A 23,162-nucleotide genomic window follows, 5' to 3' on the forward strand; every position below is an offset into this window, starting at 1 on the left:
GCTGGGTTGCATGCACCTCCCACACACACCCAGCTCTGCTACATACACATTACATACATGGCTGGGTTACATGCACCTCCCACACACCCAGCTCTGCTACATACACATTACATACATGGCTGGGTTACATGCACCTCCCACACACCCAGCTCTGCTACATACACATTACATACATGGCTGGGTTACATGCACCTCCCACACACACACAGCCCTGCTACATACACATTACATACATGGCTGGGTTACATGCACCTCCCACACACACAGCTCTGCTACATACACATTACATACATGGCTGGGTTACATGCACCTCCCACACACACACACACACAGCCCTGCTACATACACATTACATACATGGCTGGGTTACATGCACCTCCCACACACACAGCTCTGCTACATACACATTACATACATGGCTGGGTTGCATGCACCTCCCACACACCCAGCTCTGCTACATACACATTACATACATGGCTGGGTTGCATGCACCTCCCACACACCCAGCTCTGCTACATACACATTACATACATGGCTGGGTTGCATGCACCTCCCACACACCCAGCTCTGCTACATACACATTACATACATGGCTGGGTTACATGCACCTCCCACACACCCAGCTCTGCTACATACACATTACATACATGGCTGGGTTACATGCACCTCACATACACCCAGCTCTGCTACATACACATTACATACATGGCTGGGTTACATGCACCTCCCACACACCCAGCTCTGCTACATACACATTACATACATGGCTGGGTTACATGCACCTCACATACACCCAGCTCTGCTACATACACATTACATACATGGCTGGGTTACATGCACCTCCCACACACCCAGCTCTGCTACATACACATTACATACATGGCTGGGTTACACGCACCTCCCACACACCCAGCTCTGCTACATACACATTACATACATGGCTGGGTTACACGCACCTCCCACACACCCAGCTCTGCAGCAGACATCTTACATTCAGGATAGTCACACAGTAGAGGACGCGGTTCTGATCTTGCTGACACTTCACAGCCCCGAGACTCCGCCCATACACCCAGGTGATCACGTGCTCATGACATCACGGAAGGTCCTTTAGCCCATTAGGCGTCCATCATTCCCTACTATCCCCCCTGGTAACGGGAGGAATGACCTCCGTCACGACAAGCCTCGCTTTACTACACATTAACCCCTGCAGGCCCAGACCTCTCCACACAAGCGGAGAGTGGGACATAACCGCACCCACTGTGAGGAAAACAGAAGAGTCACGTGATGAGTGGAGGTCACATGACTGCTGCGCCCTGCCCACCAAACAGGAACTCGGCTCAGGTCAGTGTTGTCATCGCTTGTTGTGTGTGCGCGTCTGTACGACAAGGTGAGTGATGTTCTTTTATCTGACAGCCTGTGCCCTGTGTGTACGGAGAGGGATCTGCACATACACTGCATACTGATAGTCATACATTATATATACAGTGTGCTATCCATCAGCAGGCCATACATACTGATGAATGACAGTGTCTGCTGAATCACCCTGCAATCTGTACATATGCCAGCATTCAGTAACATGGCGCCGCCTGATACCAGAAACTGGCAGGGATATTCCCATGTACGACCAGCCTAACTATGGACACCATGAGTATGTAGTATGGAGGATATATGGCTGATCGGTGGGGTCTGACCACTGACAATCCCACTGTAATCTGTTGTGATCCGGCCTGACCACAGCCAGGTGGACAGCGCCCCCATTCACTTCCCTGGTGCTGTGCTATGGCTAACACTGGTACTCCCATAATGCTGCACATCCCTAAATTTCCTCCCTCATCCCCATCACCCTACCCGTGTTCTCTGTTCACTCAATGACCTAAGACTTACCTCCTCTATTATCAGAACCTCCCACGCTCGTATACAAGACTTCTCCCGAGCTGCACCACTTCTCTGGAATGCTCTACCCCGGACAATCAGATTAACTCCTAATTTTGCAAAATCTGCCCCCAAATCTGCAGCAAATTCCTCCATGTGAACACAGACTTAGGTTTTATTTGTTCATCTCAAAACTGCAAATTGCGCTGGCTACCAGAGGTGTGTAATTTCCAGAAACCCCTGGCAGCGTAAAGGTTAAAGAGGGCCTTTCACCACCTCCAACAAGTCCAGCTCTTTGCATCATTTAATAGGCACAGATCCACTGATTCTTGTACTGTTTACATTTTCTCTCTAGCCCCCCACGGTTCCCAAGCAATGAATGTTTGGTGTCTGACTTGCTATTTAAGCTCTGTACTGTCAGGAGGGCGGAGTCAGGCAGGGACAGACATGGGGGTGTTAGTCTGAACTCTGACACTGGCTGCCTCTGATCGGAGTCCTGAATCACACCCCCTGCCTGACACTGCCCATCTGACATTACAGAGCTTAAAGGGATGCAGGACACTGAAATATCACAATCCGTATGATTAGAGATGAGCGAACAGTGAAATATTCAATATTCGTTTTGAATAGCCCCTCAATATTCGACTATTCGAACGAATATCGAACCCCATTATAGTCTATGGGGAAAAAATGCTCGTTTCAGGGCATCCCACTCTTCGGCTTAGGAGAGTCACCAAATCCATTATGACACCCCAGGAAATGATGCCAACACCCTGGAATGCAACTGGGACAGCAGGGGAAGCATGTCTGGGGGCATCTAACAGATCCAAGTCATTGTATTATGCCGGGATCCCTGTCAGCTTACGATATGCGGGAGCTGACTTTTTCCCATAGGAGTGCATTGACCAGCATTGATTGGCCGAATGCCATACAGTGTACAGCATTCGGCCAATCAACGCTGGTTCTGCCGGAGGCTCGTCTGTGAGGAGGCAGAGTCTATGATCAGACCAGAATGGAGACTGCTGTGGACCGATCTTAGACTCCTCCTCCTCCGGCAGAACCAGTGTTTATTGGCCGAATGCTGTACTCTGTATGGCATTCGGCCAATCAACACTGGTCAATGCATTCCTATGCCGAGATGTAGCAGAGCTGGCCGTGCAATCGGCTACACCGGAGATATAAACCCTGCTGCGCACTCAGTTCTGCTGCATCCCCCCCTCGGCTTATACTCGAGTCAATAAGATTTCCCAGTTTTTTGTGGTAAAATTAGGGGCCTCGGCTTACAGGGCTGCCACCAGGAATTTTGGGGCCCCATACATCCTAAGTGTCTGCCCCCCCCCGCCATTTTAACACTACTTTATTTTGTGACATACCAATTATGTATTACCTCCCAACTTTTGAAGAGTAGAAAAAGGGAGAAAATGTGCTCCGCCCACTTTTCTGTTGACTCCACCCATTCTCATTCATTTATCATGTGCTCCCACACAGTATAATCCTCCTACAGTCACCTGTAAATTATATGTCCCCCCTCCATCTCTCCCCCAGTTTCATATACACCCTTCCTCTGCCCCCAGTTTCATGTCCCCCCCCCCTCCATCTCTGTCCCCAGTTTCATGCTGTTCTCCCCCTTTCAACTGCCCACAGTTTCATGTCCCCCCCTCATCTGCCCCAGTGTCATGTCATTCCCCCAGGGGTGAACCTATCCCTTTCGCCGCCCGAGGCGAACTACAGAAAGCCGCCCCACCCCCCGGATGAGGGGGCGGAGCGAAGGGGCGTGGCAGAGCAAAGGGGGCATGGTGGAGCAAAGGGGGCGGTGCTTAGCGCCGTTCGCAGGCAGAGAGCAGGCACTGAGAGGACTTGCTCTCTGCCTGAGCGTGAGGGGAGGCTGCTGGAGCAGCTCTGCTCCACCGGCCTCCCCAAACCACCGCTCGGTGCTAAGCCAGTCCAGGACAGCTTGTGCGTGCATAAATATGTGCGCGCATATACAGGGAAGGGCGCATAAATATGTGCACGCATATATATGTGCGCGCATAAATATGTGCGCGCATATACAGGGTAGGGCGGATATATATGTGCGCGCATAAATAAGTGCGCGCATAAATATGTGCGCACAAAAATATGTGCGCGCATAAATATGTGCGCGCATATACAGGGTAGGGCGCATAAATATGTGCGCGCATATACAGGGTAGCGCGGATAAATATGTGCGCGCATAAATAAGTGCGCGCATAAATAAGTGCGCGCATATACAGGGTAGGGCGCATAAATATGTGCGCGCATATACAGGGTAGGGCGCATAAATAAGTGCGCGCATATACAGGGTAGGGCGCATAAATATGTGCGCGCATAAATGTGTGCGCGCATAAATATGTGCGCGTATATACAGAGTAGAGCGCATAAATAAGTGCGTGCATAAATAAGTGCGCGCATAAATAAGTGCGCGCATATACAGGGTAGGGCGCATAAATTTGTGCGCGCTAGGGCGCATAAATATGTGCGCGCATAAATATGTGCGCGCATAAATATGTGCACGCATATACAGGGTAGGGCGCATAAATATGTGTGCGCATAAATATGTGTGCGCATATACAGGGTAGGCCGCATAAATATGTGCGTGCATAAATATGTGCGCGCATATACAGGGTAGGGCGCATAAATATGTGCGCGCATAAATATGTGTGCGCGCATAAATATGTGCGTGCATACACAGGGTAGGGCGCATATATATGTGTGCGCATATACAGGGTAGGGCGCATAAATATGTGTGCGCATAAATATGTGTGCGCATATACAGGGTAGGGCGCATAAATATGTGTGCGCATAAATATGTGTGCGCATATACAGGGTAGGCCGCATAAATATGTGCGCGCATATACAGGGTAGGGCGCATAAATATGTGCGCGCATAAATATGTGTGCGCGCATAAATATGTGCGTGCATACACAGGGTAGGGCGCATATATATGTGCGTGCATAAATATGTGCGCGCATATACAGGGTAGGGCGCATAAATATGTACCCGCATAAATATGTGCGCGCATAAATATGTGCGTGCATAAATATGTGTGCGCATACACAGGGTAGGGTGCATAAATATGTGCGTGCATAAATATGTGCGCGCATAAATATGTACCCGCATAAATATGTGCGCGCATAAATATGTGCGCGCATATACAGGGTAGGGTGCAAAAATATGTGCGCGCATAAATATGTGTGCGCATATACAGGGTAGGGCGCATAAATATGTGCGCGCATAAATATGTGCGCGCATATACAGGGAAGGGCGCATAAATATGTGCACGCATATATATGTGCGCGCATAAATATGTGCGCGCATATACAGGGTAGGGCGGATATATATGTGCGCGCATAAATAAGTGCGCGCATAAATATGTGCGCACAAAACTATGTGCGCGCATATACAGGGTAGGGCGCATAAATATGTGCGCGCATATACAGGGTAGCGCGGATAAATATGTGCGCGCATAAATAAGTGCGCGCATAAATAAGTGCGCGCATATACAGGGTAGGGCGCATAAATATGTGCGCGCATATACAGGGTAGGGCGCATAAATAAGCGCGCATATACAGGGTAGGGCGCATAAATATGTGCGCGCATAAATATGTGCGCGCATAAATATGTGCGCGCATAAATATGTGCGCGTATATACAGGGTAGAGCGCATAAATAAGTGCGTGCATAAATAAGTGCGCGCATAAATAAGTGCGCGCATATACAGGGTAGGGCGCATAAATATGTGCGCGCTAGGGCGCATAAATATGTGCGCGCATAAATATGTGCACGCATATACAGGGTAGGCCCATAATTTTGTGCGCGCATAAATATGTGTGCGCATAAATATGTGTGCGCATATACAGGGTAGGCCGCATAAATATGTGCGTGCATAAATATGTGCGCGCATATACAGGGTAGGGCGCATAAATATGTGCGCGCATAAATATGTGTGCGCGCATAAATATGTGCGTGCATACACAGGGTAGGGCGCATATATATGTGCGTGCATAAATATGTGCGCGCATATACAGGGTAGGGCGCATAAATATGTACCCGCATAAATATGTGCGCGCATAAATATGTGCGTGCATAAATATGTGTGCGCATACACAGGGTAGGGTGCATAAATATGTGCGTGCATAAATATGTGCGCGCATAAATATGTACCCGCATAAATATGTGCGCGCATAAATATGTGCGCGCATATACAGGGTAGGGTGCAAAAATATGTGCGCGCATAAATATGTGTGCGCATATACAGGGTAGGGCGCATAAATAGGTGCACGCATAAATAGGTTCGTGCATATAGAGGGTAGGGTGCATAAATATGTGCGCGCATATACAGGGTAAGGCGCATAAATATGTGCGCGCATACATATGTGCGCGCATATACAGGGTAGGGCGCATAAATATATGCGCGCATATACAGGGTAGGGCGCATAAATATATGCGCGCATATACAGGGTAGCGTGGATAAATATGTGCGCGCATAAATATGTGCGCGCATATACAGGGTAGGGTGCATAAATATGTGCGCGCATAAATATGTGCACACATATACAGGGTAGGGCGTATATACAGGGTAGGGCGTATATATATGTGCGCGCATATATATGTAAGCATAATAAATATGTGCGTGAATATACAGGGTAGGGCGCATAAATATGTGCGCGCATACACAGGGTAAGGCGCATAAATATGTGCGCGCATACACAGGGTAGGGCGCACAAATATGTGCGCGCATAAATATGTACCCGCATAAATATGTGCCCGCATAAATATGTGCGCGCATATACAGGGTAGGATGCATAAATATGTGCGCGCATAAATATGTGTGCGCATATACAGGGTAGGGCGCATAAATAGGTGCGCGCATAAATAGGTGCGCGCATAAATAGGTTCGTGCATATAGAGGGTAGGGCGCATAAATATGTGCGCGCATAAATAGGTTCGTGCATATAGAGGGTAGGGCGCATAAATATGTCCGTGCATATACAGGGTAGGGCGCATAAATATGTGCGCGCATAAATATGTGCGCGCATATACAGGGTAGGGCGCATAAATTTGTGCGCGCATAAATATGTACGTGCATAAATATGTGCGCGCATAAATATGTGCACGCATAAATATGTGCGCGCATATACAGGGTAGGGTGCATAAATATGTGCGCGCATAAATATGTGCGCGCATAAATATGTACCCGCATAAGTATGTGCGCGCATAAATATGTGCTCGCATAAATATGTGCGCGCATATACAGGGTAGGGCGCATAAATATGTGCGCGCATATACAGGGTAGGGCGCATAAATATGTGCGCGCATAAATATGTGCTCGCATAAATATGTGCGCGCATAAATATGTGCGCGCATAAATATGTGCATGCATAAATATGTGCACGCATAAATATGTGCATGCATATACAGGGTAGGGCGCATAAACATGTGTGCGCATATACAGGGTAGGGCGCATAAATATGTGCGCGCATAAATATGTGCATGCATAAATATGTGCGCGCATAAATATGTGCACGCATAAATATGTGCACGCATAAATATGTGCACGCATATACAGGGTAGGGCGCATAAATTTGTGCGCGCATAAATATGTGTGCGCATAAATATGTGTGCGCATATACAGGGTAGGGCGCATAAATATGTGCGTGCATAAATATGTGCGCGCATATACAGGGTAGGGCGCATAAATATGTGCGCGCATAAATATGTGCGTGTATAAATATGTGCGTGCATAAATATGTACGTGCATAAATATGTGCGCGCATAAATATGTACCCGCATAAATATGTGCGCGCATAAATATGTGCTCACATAAATATGTGCGCGCATATACAGGGTAGGGTGCATAAATATGTGCGCGCATAAATATGTGCGCGCATAAATATGTACCCGCATAAGTATGTGCGCGCATAAATATGTGCTCGCATAAATATGTGCGCGCATATACAGGGTAGGGCGCATAAATATGTGCGCGCATATACAGGGTAGGGCGCATAAATATGTGCGCGCATATACAGGGTAGGGCGCATAAATATGTGCGCGCATATACAGGGTAGGGCGCATAAATTTGTGCGCGCATAAATATGTGTGCGCATAAATATGTGTGCGCATATACAGGGTAGGGCGCATAAATATGTGCTTGCATAAATATGTGCGCGCATATACAGGGTAGGGCGCATAAATATGTGCGCGCATAAATATGTACCTGCATAAATATGTGCGCGCATAAATATGTGCGTGCATAAATATGTGCGCGCATAAATATGTATCCGCATAAATATGTGCGCGCATAAATATGTGCTCGCATAAATATGTGCGCGCATATACAGGGTAGGGTGCATAAATATGTGCGCGTATAAATATGTGCGCGCATAAATATGTACCCGCATAAATATGTGCGCGCATAAATATGTGCTCGCATAAATATGTGCGCGCATATACAGGGTAGGGCGCATAAATATGTGCCCGCATATACAGGGTAGAGCGCATTAATATGTGCGCGCATATACAGGGTAGCGTGGATAAATATGTGCGCACATAAATATGTGCGCGCATATACAGGATAGGGTGCATAAATATGTGCGCGCATAAATATGTGCGCGCATAAATATGTGCGCGCATAAATATGTGCGCGCATAAATATGTGCGCGCATAAATATGTGCGCGCATAAATATGTGCGCGCATAAATATGTGCGCGCATAAATATGTGCGCGCATAAATATGTGCGCGCATAAATATGTGCACACATATACAGGGTATGGCGTATATACAGGGTAGGGCGTATAGATATGTGCGCGCATATATATGTAAGCATAATAAATATGTGCGCGAATATACAGGGTAGGGCGCATAAATATGTGCGCGCATACACAGGGTAGGGCGCATAAATATGTGCGCGCATACACAGGGTAGGGCGCATAAATATGTGCGCGCATAAATATGTACCCGCATAAATATGTGCCCGCATAAATATGTGCGCGCATATACAGGGTAGGATGCATAAATATGTGCGCGCATAAATATGTGTGCGCATATACAGGGTAGGGCGCATAAATAGGTGCGCGCATAAATAGGTTCGTGCATATAGAGGGTAGGGCGCATAAATATGTGCGTGCATATACAGGGTAGGGCGCATAAATATGTGCGCGCATAAATATGTGCGCGCATATACAGGGTAGGGCGCATAAATATGTGCGCGCATAAATATGTGCGCGCATATACAGGGTAGGGTGCATAAATATGTGCGCGCATAAATATGTGCGCGCATAAATAAGTGTACGCATAAATAAGTGCGCGCATATACAGGGTAGGGCGCATAAATATGTGCGCGCATATACAGGGTAGGGCGCATAAATATGTGCGCGCATATACAGGGTAGGGCGCATAAATATGTGCGCGCATAAATATGTGTGCGCATATACAGGGTAGGGTGCATAAATATGTGCGTGCATAAATATGTGCGCGCATATACAGGGTAGGGCGCATAAATATGTGTGCGCATATACAGGGTAGGGCGCATAAATAGGTGCGCGCATAAATAGGTGCGCGTATATGCAGGGTAGGGTGCATAAATATGTGCACGCATAAATATGTGTGCGCATATACAGGGTAGGACGCATAAATAGGTGCACGCATAAATAGGTGCGTGCATATAGAGGGTAGGGCGCATAAATATGTGCGCGCATATACAGGGTAGGGCGCATAAATATGTGCGCGCGTAAATATGTGTGCGCATATACAGGGTAGGGCGCATAAATATGTGCGTGCATAAATATGTGCGCGCATGTACAGGGTAGGGCGCATAAATTTGTGCGCGCATAAATATGTGCTCGCATAAATATGTGCTCGCATAAATATGTGCACGCATAAATATGTGCACGCATATACAGGGTAGGGCGCATAAATATGTGCGCGCATAAATATGTGTGCGCATAAATATGTGCGTGCATAAATATGTGCGCGCATAAATAAGTGCACGCATATACAGTGTAGGGCGCTTAAATATGTGTGCGCATATACAGGGTAGGGCGCATAAATATGTGCGCGCATAAATATGTGTGCGCATAAATTTGTGTGCGCATAAATATGTGCGTGCATAAATAATTGCGCGCATAAATAAGTGCGCGCATATACAGTGTAGGGCGCATAAATATGTGTGCGCATATACAGGGTAGGGCGCATAAATTTGTGCGCGCATAAATATGTGCGTGCATAAATATGTACCCGCATAAATATGTGCGCGCATAAATATGTGCTCGCATAAATATGTGCGCGCATATACAGGGTAGGGTGCATAAATATGTGCGCGCATAAATATGTACCCGAATAAATATGTTCTCGCATAAATATGTGCGCGCATACACTGGGTAGGGTGCATAAATTTGTGTGCGCATAAATATGTGCGCGCAGATAAATATGTGCGCGCATATACAGGGTAGGGCGCATATATATGTGCACGCATAAATATGTGCACGCATATACAGGGTAGGGCACCATAAATATGTGCGCGCATATACAGGGTAGCGCAGATAAATATGTGCGCGCATAAATATGTGCGCGCATATACAGGGTAGGACGTATATACAGGGTAGGGCGCATATATATGTGCGCGCATATATATGTAAGCGTAATAAATATGTGCGCGCATATACAGGGTAGGGTGCATAAATAAGTGTACGCATAAATAAGTGCGCGCATATACAGGGTAGGGCGCATAAATATGTGCGCGCATATACAGGGTAGGGCGCATAAATATGTGCGCGCATATACAGGGTAGGGCGCATAAATATGTGCACGCATATACAGGGTAGGGCGCATGTCACGGAGCAAAGGTATACGTCTTCCTCCGGATGGTCTTTTGAATCAACACGGACGCAAGAGGTCGGGAGACAACAGCAATTTATTGTAATCCACAAAGTTAGTAGCCGGCGGCGGTCACATCAACCGTAATAACAACAAGTCCACAGAAGTCACAATCCAATGATAACTTTGGTTCCTTGGTCCTGTAACTAAAAATCCTGGCTCTCTGCAGAGCTGTGCACAGGCCGGCTAACACATACTAACTGCTGCTACAACTATATACTAAGGGTGCATTCAGACTACGTAACGCCGGGCGTGTATGAGAGCCGTACACGCCGGCATTACGGCAGACTGCCGAACACTTCCCATTCACTTCAATGGGAGCGCTCGTAACAGCGGCGTTTACGAGCGCTCCCATTGAAGTGAATGGGAAGTGTTCGGCAGTCTGCCGTAATGCCGGCGTGTACGGCTCTCATACACGCCCGGCGTTACGTAGTCTGAATGCACCCTAAGACTGTTACACCTATATCTGTGGGGGGGGGGGAGGGCTGAGTCACAGATCCTTCCCCCCTCACCTATACCAAGGAGAGCAGACTCCCTGTCTACTATGGACAATGCACCGTCCAACATCTTTTTGGAGACACCAATCAGATTATCTCCACCCATTGTCCTCACTGGTCCTCACTAGTTAGAGGTATTTGCATACAATGTGCTAACACACTAGACCCTAATCAGCCAACTACACATTGATGTATATAACAGGTTAGAGAATACATTCCACATGAAATATATATTACACATTGCCTATAGTATAGACTCTAACCATCCCGTGACAGCGCATAAATATGTGCGCGCATATACAGGGTAGCGTGCATAAATATGTGCGTGCATAAATATGTGTGCGCATATACAGGGTAGGGCGCATAAATAGGTGCGCGCATAAATAATTGCGCGTATATGCAGGGTAGGGTGCATAAATATGTGCGCGCATAAATATGTGTGCGCATATACAGGGTAGGACGCATAAATAGGTGCGCGCATAATTAGGTTCACGCATAAATAGGTGCGTGAATATAGAGGGTAGAGCGCATAAATATGTGCGCGCATATACAGGGTAGGGCGCATAAATATGTGCACGCGTAAATATGTGTGCGCATATACAGGGTAGGGCGCATAAATATGTGTGTGCATAAATATATGCGCGCATATACAGGGTAGGGCGCATAAATTTGTGCGCGCATAAATATGTGCTCGCATAAATATGCTCGCATAAATATGTGCGCGTATATACAGGGTAGGGCGCATAAATATGTGTGCGCATAAATATGTACACGCATAAATATGTGCGTGCATAAATAAGTGCGCGCATAAATAAGTACGCGCATATACAGTGTAGGGCGCATAGATATGTGTGCGCATATACAGGGTAGGGCGCATAAATGTGTGCGCGCATAAATGTGTGCGCGCATGAATATGTGCACGCATAAATATGTGCACGCATATACAGGGTAGGGCGCATAAATATGTGTGCGCATAAATATGTGCGTGCATAAATATGTGCGCGCATATACAGGTTAGGGCGCATAAATATGTGTGCGCATATACAGGGTAGGGCGCATAAATAGGTGCGCGCATAAATAGGTGCGCGTATATGCAGGGTAGGGTGCATAAATATGTGCGCGCATAAATATGTGTGCGCATATACAGGGTAGGACGCATAAATATGTGCGCGCGTAAATATGTGTGCGCATATACAGGGTAGGGCGCATAAATATGTGCGTGCATAAATATGTGCGCGCATATACAGGGTAGGGCGCATAAATTTGTGCGCGCACAAATATGTGCTTGCATATATATGTGCGCGTATATACAGGGTAGGGCGCATAAATATGTGCGTGCATAAATATGTGCGCGCATATACAGGGTAGGGCGCATAAATTTGTGCGCGCATAAATATGTGCTCGCATAAATATGTGCTTGCATATATATGTGCGTGTATATACAGGGTAGGGCGCATAAATATGTGTGCGCATATACAGGGTAGGGCGCATAAATATGTGCGCGCATAAATATGTGCGCGCATAAATATGTGCGCGCATAAATATGTGCGCGCATAGATGTGTGCGCGCATAAATATGTGCACGCATAAATATGTGCACGCATATACAGGGTAGGACGCATAAATTTGTGCGCGCATAAATATGTGCGCATAAATATGTGCGTGCATAAATATGTGCGCGCATATACAGGGTAGGGCGCATAAATATATGCGTGCATAAATATGTACCCGCATAAATATGTGCGCGCATAAATATGTGCTCGCAGAAATATGTGCGCGCATATACAGGGTAGGGTGCATAAATATGTGCGTGCATAAATATGTACCCGCATAAATATGTTCTCGCATAAATATGTGCGCGCATACACAGGGTAGGGTGCATAAATATGTGCGCGCATAAATATGTGTGCGCATATACAGGGTAGGGCGCATAAATAGTTGCGCGCATAAATAGGTGCGCGCATAAATAGGTTCGTGCATATAGAGGGTAGGGCGCATAAATATGTGCGCGCATATACAGGGTAAGGCGCATAAATTTGTGCGCGCATAAATATGTGCGCGCATATACAGGGTAGGGCGCATAAATATGTGCGCGCATATACAGGGTAGCGTGGATAAATATGTGCGCGCATAAATATGTGCGCGCATAAATATGTGCGCGCATAAATATGTGCACACATAAATATGTGCACACATATACAGGGTAGGGAGTATATACAGGGTAGGGCGTATATATATGTGCGCGCATATATATGTAAGCATAATAAATATGTGCGCTCATATACAGGGTAGGGTGCATAAATATGTGCTTGCATAAATATGTGCGCGTATATACAGGGTAGGGCGCATTAAAATGTGCGCGCATAAATATGTGCGCGCATAAATATGTGCGCGCATAAATATGTGCGCGCATAAATATGTGCGCGCATAAATATGTGCGCGCATAAATATGTGCGCTCATAAATATGTGCGCTCATAAATATGTGCGCTCATAAATATGTACGCGCATAAATAAATGCGTGCATATACAGGGTAGGGCGCATAAATATGTGTGCGCATATACAGGGTAGGGCGCATAAATATGTGCGCGCATAAATATGTGCACGCATAAATATGTGCACGCATAAATGTGTGCACGCATATACAGGGTAGGGCGCATAAATATGTGTGCGCATATACAGGGTAGGGCGCATAAATATGTGCGCGCATAAATATGTGCGCGCATATACAGGGTAGGGCGCATAAATTTGTGCGCGCATAAATATGTGTGCGCATATACAGGGTAGGGCGCATAAATATGTGCGTGCATAAATATGTGCACGCATATACAGGGTAGGGCGCATAAATATGTGCGCGCATAAATATGTACCTGCATAAATATGTGTGCGCATAAATATGTGCGCGCATATACAGGGTAGGGTGCATAAATATGTGCGCGCATAAATATGTGCGCGCATAAATATGTGCGCGCATAAATATGTGCGCGCATAAATATGTGCGCGCATAAATATGTGCGCGCATAAATATGTGCACACATATACAGGGTAGGGAGTATATACAGGGTAGGGCGTATATATATGTGCGCGCATATATATGTAAGCATAATAAATATGTGCGCTCATATACAGGGTAGGGTGCATAAATATGTGCTCGCATAAATATGTTCGCGTATATACAGGGTAGGGCGCATAAATATGTGCTCGCATAAATATGTTCGCGTATATACAGGGTAGGGCGCATAAATATGTGCGCGCATAAATAAGTGCGCGCATAAATAAATGCGCGCATATACAGGGTAGGGCGCATAAATATGTGTACGCATATACAGGGTAGGGCGCATAAATATGTGCGCGCATAAATATGTGCACGCATATACAGGGTAGGGCGCATAAATATGTGTGCGCATATACAGGGTAGGGCGCATATATATGTTGCGCGCATAAATACGTGCGCGCATAAATTTGTGCGCGCATAAATATGTGTGCGCATAAATATGTGTGCGCATATACAGGGTAGGGCGCATAAATATGTGCGTGCATAAATATGTGCGCGCATATACAGGGTAGGGCGCATAAATATGTGCGCGCATAAATATGTGCTCGCATAAATATGTGCGCGCATATACAGGGTAGGGTGCATAAATATGTGCTCGCATAAATATGTGCGCGCATATACAGGGTAGGGCGCATAAATATGTGCGCGCATATACAGGGTAGGGCGCATAAATATGTGCGCGCATATACAGGGTAGGGCGCATAAATTTGTGCGCGCATAAATATGTGTGCGCATAAATATGTGTGCGTATATACAGGGTAGGGCACATAAATATGTGCGTGCATAAATATGTGCGCGCATATACAGGGTAGGGCGCATAAATATGTGCGCGCATAAATATGTACCTGCATAAATATGTACCCGCATAAATATGTGCGCACATAAATATGTGCTCGCATAAATATGTGCGCGCATATGCAGGGTAGGGTGCATAAATATGTGCGCGCATAAATATGTGCTCGCATAAATATGTGCGCGCATATACAGGGTAGGGCGCATAAATATGTGCGCGCATATACAGGGTAGGGCGCATAAATATGTGCGCGCATATACAGGGTAGGGCGCATAAATTTGTGCGCGCATAAATATGTGCGCATAAATATGTGTGCGTATATACAGGGTAGGGCACATAAATATGTGCGTGCATAAATATGTGCGCGCATATACAGGGTAGGGCGCATAAATATGTGCGCGCATAAATATGTACCTGCATAAATATGTGCGCGCATAAATATGTGCGTGCATAAATATGTGCGCGCATAAATATGTGCGCGCATATACAGGGTAGGGTGCATAAATATGTGCGCGCATAAATATGTGCGCGCATAAATATGTGCTCGCATAAATATGTGCGCGCATATACAGGGTAGGGTGCATAAATATGTGCGCGCATAAATATGTGCGCGCATAAATATTTACCCGCATAAATATGTGCGCGCATAAATATGTGCGCGCATATACAGGGTAGGGCGCATAAATATGTGCGCGCATATACAGGGTAGGGCGCATAAATATGTGCGCGCATATACAGGGTAGCGTGGATAAATATGTGCGCACATAAATATGTGCGCGCATATACAGGATAGGGTGCATAAATATGTGCGCGCATAAATATGTGCGCGCATAAATATGTGCGCGCATAAATATGTGCGCGCATATACAGGGTAGGGCGTATATACAGGGTAGGGCGTATATATATGTGCGCGCATATATATGTAAGCATAATAAATATGTGCGCACATATACAGGGTAGGGTGCATAAATATGTGCGCGCATAAATGTGTGTGCATATACAGGGTAGGGCGCCTAAATAGGTGCGCTCCTAAATAGGTGCGTGCATAAATAGGTTCGTGCATATAGAGGGTAGGGCGCATAAATATGTGCGCGCATATACAGGGTAGGGCGCATAAATTTGTGCGCGCATAAATATGTGCTCGCATAAATATGTGCGCGCATATACAGGGTAGGGCGCATAAATATGTGCGTGCATAAATATGTGCGCGCATATACAGGGTAGGGCGCATAAATATGTGCGCGTATAAATATGTGCTCGCATAAATATGTGCTCGCATAAATATGTGCGCGTATATACAGGGTAGGGCGCATAAATATGTGCGCGCATAAATATGCGCGCATAAATAAGTGCGCGCATAAATAAGTGCGCGCATATACAGGGTAGGGTGCATAAATATGTGCGCGCATATACAGGGTAGGGCGCATAAATATGTGCGTGCATAAATATGTGCGCGCATATACAGGGTAGGGCGCATAAATATGTGCGCGCATAAATAAGTGCGCGCATATACAGGGTAGGGTGCATAAATATGTGTGCGCATATACAGGGTAGGGCGCATAAATATGTGCGCGCATAAATATGTGCGCGCATATACAGGGTATGGCGCATAAATTTTGTGCGCGCATAAATATGTGCGCGCATAAATATGTGCGCGCATAAATATGTGCGCGCATAAATATGTGCGCGCATATACAGGGTAGGGCGTATATACAGGGTAGGGCGTATATATATGTGCGCACATATATATGTAAGCATAATAAATATGTGCGCGCATATGCAGGGTAGGGTGCATAAATATGTGCGCGCATAAATGTGTGTGTGCATATACAGGGTAGGGCGCCTAAATAGGTGCGCGCCTAAATAGGTGTGTGCATAAATAGGTTCGTGCATATAGAGGGTAGGGCGCATAAATATGTGCGTGCATATACAGGGTAGGGCGCATAAATTTGTGCGCGCATAAATATGTGCTCGCATAAATATGTGCGCGCATATACAGGGTAGGGCGCATAAATTTGTGCGCGCATAAATATGTGCTCGCATAAATATGTGCGCGCATATACAGGGTAGGGCGCATAAATATGTGCGTGCATAAATATGTGCGCGCATATACAGGGTAGGGCGCATAAATATGTGCGCGCATAAATATGTGCTCGCATAAATATGTGCTCGCATAAATATGTGCGCGTATATACAGGGTAGGGCGCATAAATATGTGCGCGCATAAATATGTGCGTGCATATACAGGGTATGGCGCATAAATTTGTGCGCGCATAAATATGTGCGCGCATAAATATGTGCGCGCATAAATATGTGCGCGCATAAATATGTGCGCGCATATACAGGGTAGGACGTATATACAGGGTAGGGCGTATATATATGTGCGCGCATATATATGTAAGCATAATAAATATGTGCGCTAATATACAGGGTAGGGCGCATAAATATGTGCGCGCATACACAGGGTAGGGCGCACAAATATGTGCGCGCATAAATATGTACCCGCATAAATATGTGCGCGCATAAATATGTGCCTCCATAAATATGTGCGCACATATACAGGGTAGGGTGCATAAATATGTGCGCGCATAAATATGTGTGCGCATATACAGGGTAGGGCGCATAAATAGGTGCACGCATAAATAGGAGCACGCATAAATACGTGCGCGCATAAATAGGTTCGTGCATATAGAGGGTAGGGCGCATAAATATGTGCGTGCATATACAGGGTAGGGCGGAAAAATTTGTGCTCGCATAAATATGTGCGCGCATAATTATGTGCGCGCATATACAGGGTAGGGCGCATAAATATGTGCGCGCATAAATATGTGCGCGCATATACAGGGTAGGGCGCATAAATATGTGCGCGCATATACAGGGTAGCGCGCGTAAATATGTGCTCGCATAAATATGTGCACACATATACAGGTTAGGGCGCATATACAGGGTAGGGCGCATATATATGTGCGCGCATATATATGTAACTATAATAAATATGTGCGCGCATATACAGGGTAGGGTGCATAAATATGTGCGCACATAAATATGTGCGCGCATAAATATGTGCGCGCATAAATATGTGCGCGCATATACAGGGTAGGGCGCATAAATATGTGTGCGCATATACAGGGTAGGGCGCATATATATGTGCGCGCATAAATATGCGCGCAGAAATATGTGCACGCATATACAGGGTAGGGCGCATAAATTTGTGCGCGCATAAATATGTGTGCGCATAAATATGTGTGCGCATATACAGGGTAGGGCGCATGAATATGTGCGTGCATAAATATGTGCGCGCATATACAGGGTAGGGCGCATAAATATGTGTGCGCATATACAGGGTAGGGCGCATATATATGTGCGCGCATAAATATGTGCGCGCATAAATATGTGCACGCATATACAGGGTAGGGCGCATAAATTTGTGCGCGCATAAATATGTGTGCGCATAAATATGTGTGCGCATATACAGGGTAGGGCGCATGAATATGTGCGCGCATAAATATGTGCGCGCATAAATATGTACCCGCATAAATATGTGCGCGCATAAATATGTGCGTGCATAAATATGTGTGCGCATATACAGGGTAGGGCGCATAAATAGGTGCGCGCATAAATAGATGCGCGCATAAATAGGTTCGTGCATATAGAGGGTATGGCGCATAAATATGTGCGCGCATATACAGGGTAAGGCGCATAAATATGCGCGCATATACAGGGTAGGGCGCATAAATATGTGCGCGCATATACAGGGTAGCGTGGATAAATATGTGCGCGCATATACAGGATAGGGTGCATAAATGTGCGCGCATAAATATGTGCGCGCATAAATGTGCGCGCATAAATATGTGCGCGCATAAATATGTGCACACATATACAGGGTAGGGCGTATATACAGGGTAGGGCGTATATATATATGTGCGCGCATATATATGTAAGCATAATAAATATGTGCGCGAATATACAGGGTAGGGCGCATAAATATTTGCTCGCATACACAGGGTAGGGCGCACAAATATGTGCGCGCATAAATATGTACCCGCATAAATATGTGCGCGCATAAATATGTGCCTGCATAAATATGTGCGCGCATATACAGGGTAGGGTGCATAAATATGTGTGCGCATATACAGGGTAGGGCGCATAAATATGTGCGCATATATACAGGGTAGGGCGCATAAATATGTGCGCGCATAAATATGTGCGCGCATATACAGGGTAGGGCGCATAAATATGTGCGCGCATATACAGGGTAGCGCGGATAAATATGTGCGCGCATAAATATGTGCGCGCATAAATATGTGCACACATATACAGGGTAGGGCGTATATACAGGGTAGGGCGCATATATATGTGCGCGCATATATATGTAAGCATAATAAATATGTGCGCGCATATACAGGGTAGGGTGCATAAATATGTGCGCGCATAAATATGTGCACGCATAAATAAGTACGCATAAATAAGTGCGCGCATATACAGGGTAGGGCGCATAAATATGTGCGCGCATAAATATGTGTGCGCATATACAGGGTAGGGTGCATAAATATGTGCGTGCATAAATATGTGTGCGCATATACAGGGTAGGGCGCATAAATATGTGCGCGCATATACAGGGTAGGGCGCATAAATATGTGCGCGCATAAATATGTGTGCGCATATACAGGGTAGGGCGCATAAATAGGTGAACGCATAAATTGGTGCGCTCATATGCAGGGTAGGGTGCATAAATATGTGCGCGCATAAATATGTGTGCGCATATACAGGGTAGGGCGCATAAATAGGTGCGCGCATAAATAGGTGCACGCATAAATTGGTGCGTGCATATACAGGGTAGGGCGCATAAATAGGTGAACGCATAAATTGGTGCGCTCATATGCAGGGTAGGGTGCATAAATATGTGCGCGCATAAATATGTGTGCGCATATACAGGGTAGGGCGCATAAATAGGTGAACGCATAAATTGGTGCGCTCATATGCAGGGTAGGGTGCATAAATATGTGCGCGCATAAATATGTGTGCGCATATACAGGGTAGGGTGCATAAATATGTGCGTGCATAAATATGTGCGCGCATATAGAGGGTAGGGTGCATAAATATGTGCGTGCATAAATATGTGTGTGCATAAATATGTGCGTGCATATACAGGGGTGAACCTATCCCTTTCGCCGCCCGAGGCGAACTACAGAAAGCCGCCCCCCCCCCCCCGGATGAGGGGGCGGAGCGAAGGGGCGTGGCGGAGCAAAGGGGGCGTGGTGGAGCAAAGGGGGCAAGGCTTAGCGCCGTTCTCAGGCAGAGAGCAGGCACTGAGAGGACTTGCTCTCTGCCTGAGCGTGAGGGGAGGCTGCTGGAGCAGCGCTGCTCCAGTGGCCTCCCCAAACCACCGCTCGGTGCTAAGCCAGTCCAGACAGCTTGTCCTGGACTGGCTTAGGTAATCAAAAATGCCGCCCTCCCTGGGGTCCTGACATAGCGCCGCCTGAAGCGCTCGCTTCAGGTCGCCTCATGGGATGTGCGGCGATGCATTCCCCCCTTCATCTGCCCCAGTGTCATGTCATTCCCCCCTTCATCTGCCCCAGTGTCATGCCATTCCCCCCCTTCATCTGCCCCAGTGTCCATGCCCTTCTCTCCCCACCCCCTTCATCTGCCCCAGTGTCATGCCATTCTCCCACTTCATCTGCCCCAGTGTCATGCCATTCTCCCCCCCTTCATCTGCCCCAGTGTAATGCCATTCTCCCCCTCATCTGCCCCAGTGTTATGCCATTCTCCCCCCTTCATCTGCCCCAGTGTCATGCCATTCTCCCACTTCATCTGCCCCAGTGTAATGCCATTCTCCCCCCCCTTCATCTGCCCCAGTGTAATGCCATTCTCCCCCCCTCATCTGCCCCAGTGTAATGCCATTCTCCCCCCCTCGTCTGCCCCAGTGTAATGTCATTCTCCCCCCCTTCATCTGCCCCAGTGTCATGCCATTCTCTCCCCACCCCCTTCATCTTCCACAGTGTCATGCCGTTCTCCCCCCTTCCCCTTCATTTGCCCCCCAGTTTCATGGGCCCCCTTCATTATGTTAAACACAAAACAAACACTTATTTACACTCACCCTTCCTTCCATCGCTCCCTTGCCGCTCCTCTCTCTGACGCTCCTCTCACTCCACTGACAGGTGTAAGCGCGATGCGACGTCATCACATCGCGCCTACACACGCCGAAGCCGGGGGGCGCAGCATTAAAGCAGGAGCTGAGCTGAGCTCCTGCTTTAATCGCCTGTGTATTCAGCTCATCGGCATCCGACGGACGCCGATGAGCTGAAATCGGGACAGGCAAGTGCCGGGGGGCCCCAAGAGGCTCTGTGGGCCCCGGCACTTGCCCGATTATACTACAGTGACGACGGCCCAGGGCACAATTGCTGCTGCGGGCGCCAGGGGGCCGGCCAAAACCGCCCCCCCCCCCCATTTTTCAATTTGGCCGGGCCCCTGACGCCAGTAACGATAATACTGGCCTATCGGCGGCCCTGTCGGCTTATATTCGGGTCGGCTTATACTCGAGTATACAGTATATGGTATATATCACAGTATAAAAACTCTTGAATGATAACATATAGCAAACCTAATTCTAGAATTTAGAGTATTGCCATAGTCCTAGATAACCAATGGTTTGGGGGTTTTGCTACCTGCATGGCTGGCTGAATAGTATACAGTGCTTGTTCTTAACCCTGTTTTACATCATTGTATTCTAATGTATTTTAGGATACCACAGAGTTTACTGTAAGGATGACATTGACGAAATCTATTGGCGACGTCTAGGACATCTTCAGATTCAATAGCAATGAGCGGAAAGTCTTTGCTGCTCAAAGTGATACTATTGGGGGATGGTGGCGTTGGAAAGAGCTCCCTTATGAATCGATATGTAACCAACAAGTTTGACTCTCAAGCTTTTCACACCATTGGGGTCGAGTTTCTTAACCGGGACCTTGAAGTGGACGGCAGGTTGGTGACTCTGCAGATATGGGACACGGCTGGTCAGGAACGCTTTAAAAGTCTTCGCACTCCCTTCTACAGAGGAGCTGACTGCTGTCTGCTGACATTTAGCGTGGACGACAGACAGAGTTTTCATAATCTGAGTAGCTGGAGGAAGGAATTCATATTTTATGCAGATGTCAAAGAACCGGAACGTTTCCCTTTTGTAGTTCTGGGCAACAAGCTTGATAAGGATGAAAGAGAAGTTAGCACGGCTGAAGCACAAGCCTGGTGCAGCGAAAACGGGGGCTACCCTTACCTAGAAACGAGTGCCAAGGACGACACTAACGTTACTGGTGCGTTTGAGGAAGCTGTAAGACAGGTTCTGGCCATGGAAGAACACATGGACCATACAGTATTTGGTCATACTATAGACCTTCATAGCGGTGACCACTCAAGGTCATTGTGCTGCTAGAGGAAGAGCATTGCAGATCAGGAGTCAGAACGTACAACATGAAACTGGTAGCAGGAGGTTAGCGTATGGTTTGGAAATAAGAGCAAGGGTTCTTAAAAGCTGCGGTGTTCCAAGGATTGCTAATCGGTGTTGGATCTACCGATCTGGCACAGAAAGGGTGTAAGGTTTCCAGGGGTAGTAAGCATAAACTTTTAAATCTGTTGCCTGAACACATTGTACATGTAATGTACGATGTCATGTGTTGAAAGGGGCACAGGTAGTTAAAGGGACGATTACTTTGTGATATTTTCGTCATTTCTTGTAACTAATGACGGTTAGGTAGCTATATAGAATTGTTTGTGTATTTTAAAGGGTTAGGCCTGGTTCACATCTGCGTTCGGTGTTCCACCCAAACGGAATACCCGACACATTGACAAGCGGTGAGCAATGAAAGCACATGGACCCCATAGACTATAATGGGGTCCGTGTGTTTTCCGTGTGGTGTCCGCACAAGTCATGCGGAGAGGAAAGTAGTTCATGAAGTATTTTTCTCTCCGAATGTTCCGGACGGACACTGCGCGGAAAACACACGGACCCTATTATAGTCTATGGGGTCCATGTGCTTTCATTGCTCACCGCTTCTCAATGCA

The 23,162-nt window shown here is 46.8% G+C and overlaps 1 protein-coding gene across 2 annotated transcripts; it reads left to right on the forward strand.

Moving 5' to 3' along the window:
* Positions 1-1,127: 1,127 nt before the first annotated feature.
* Positions 1,128-22,970, forward strand: LOC142185061 (ras-related protein Rab-9B). Of its 2 annotated transcripts, none has more exons than XM_075260306.1 (2): positions 1,128-1,341; positions 21,849-22,970. In XM_075260306.1, the coding sequence occupies exon 2, from the start codon at positions 21,928-21,930 to the stop codon at positions 22,531-22,533; it is 606 nt and encodes a 201-aa protein (XP_075116407.1). In that variant the 5' UTR covers positions 1,128-1,341; positions 21,849-21,927; the 3' UTR covers positions 22,534-22,970. The 2 variants fall into 2 exon arrangements, with proteins under 2 accessions (XP_075116407.1, XP_075116406.1); XM_075260305.1 differs by having other exon boundaries at positions 1,324-1,387.
* The last annotated feature ends 192 nt before the right edge of the window (positions 22,971-23,162 follow it).

This window comes from Leptodactylus fuscus, chromosome 11 (genome assembly GCF_031893055.1).
Source record: "Leptodactylus fuscus isolate aLepFus1 chromosome 11, aLepFus1.hap2, whole genome shotgun sequence".
Classification (NCBI taxonomy): Eukaryota; Metazoa; Chordata; class Amphibia; order Anura; family Leptodactylidae; genus Leptodactylus; species Leptodactylus fuscus.

Excerpts from the sequence above, each read along its gene's own strand:
- LOC142185061 (XM_075260306.1), top strand. The coding sequence starts at position 21,928 with ATGAGCGGAAAGTCTTTGCTGCTCAAAGTGATACTATTGGGGGATGGT.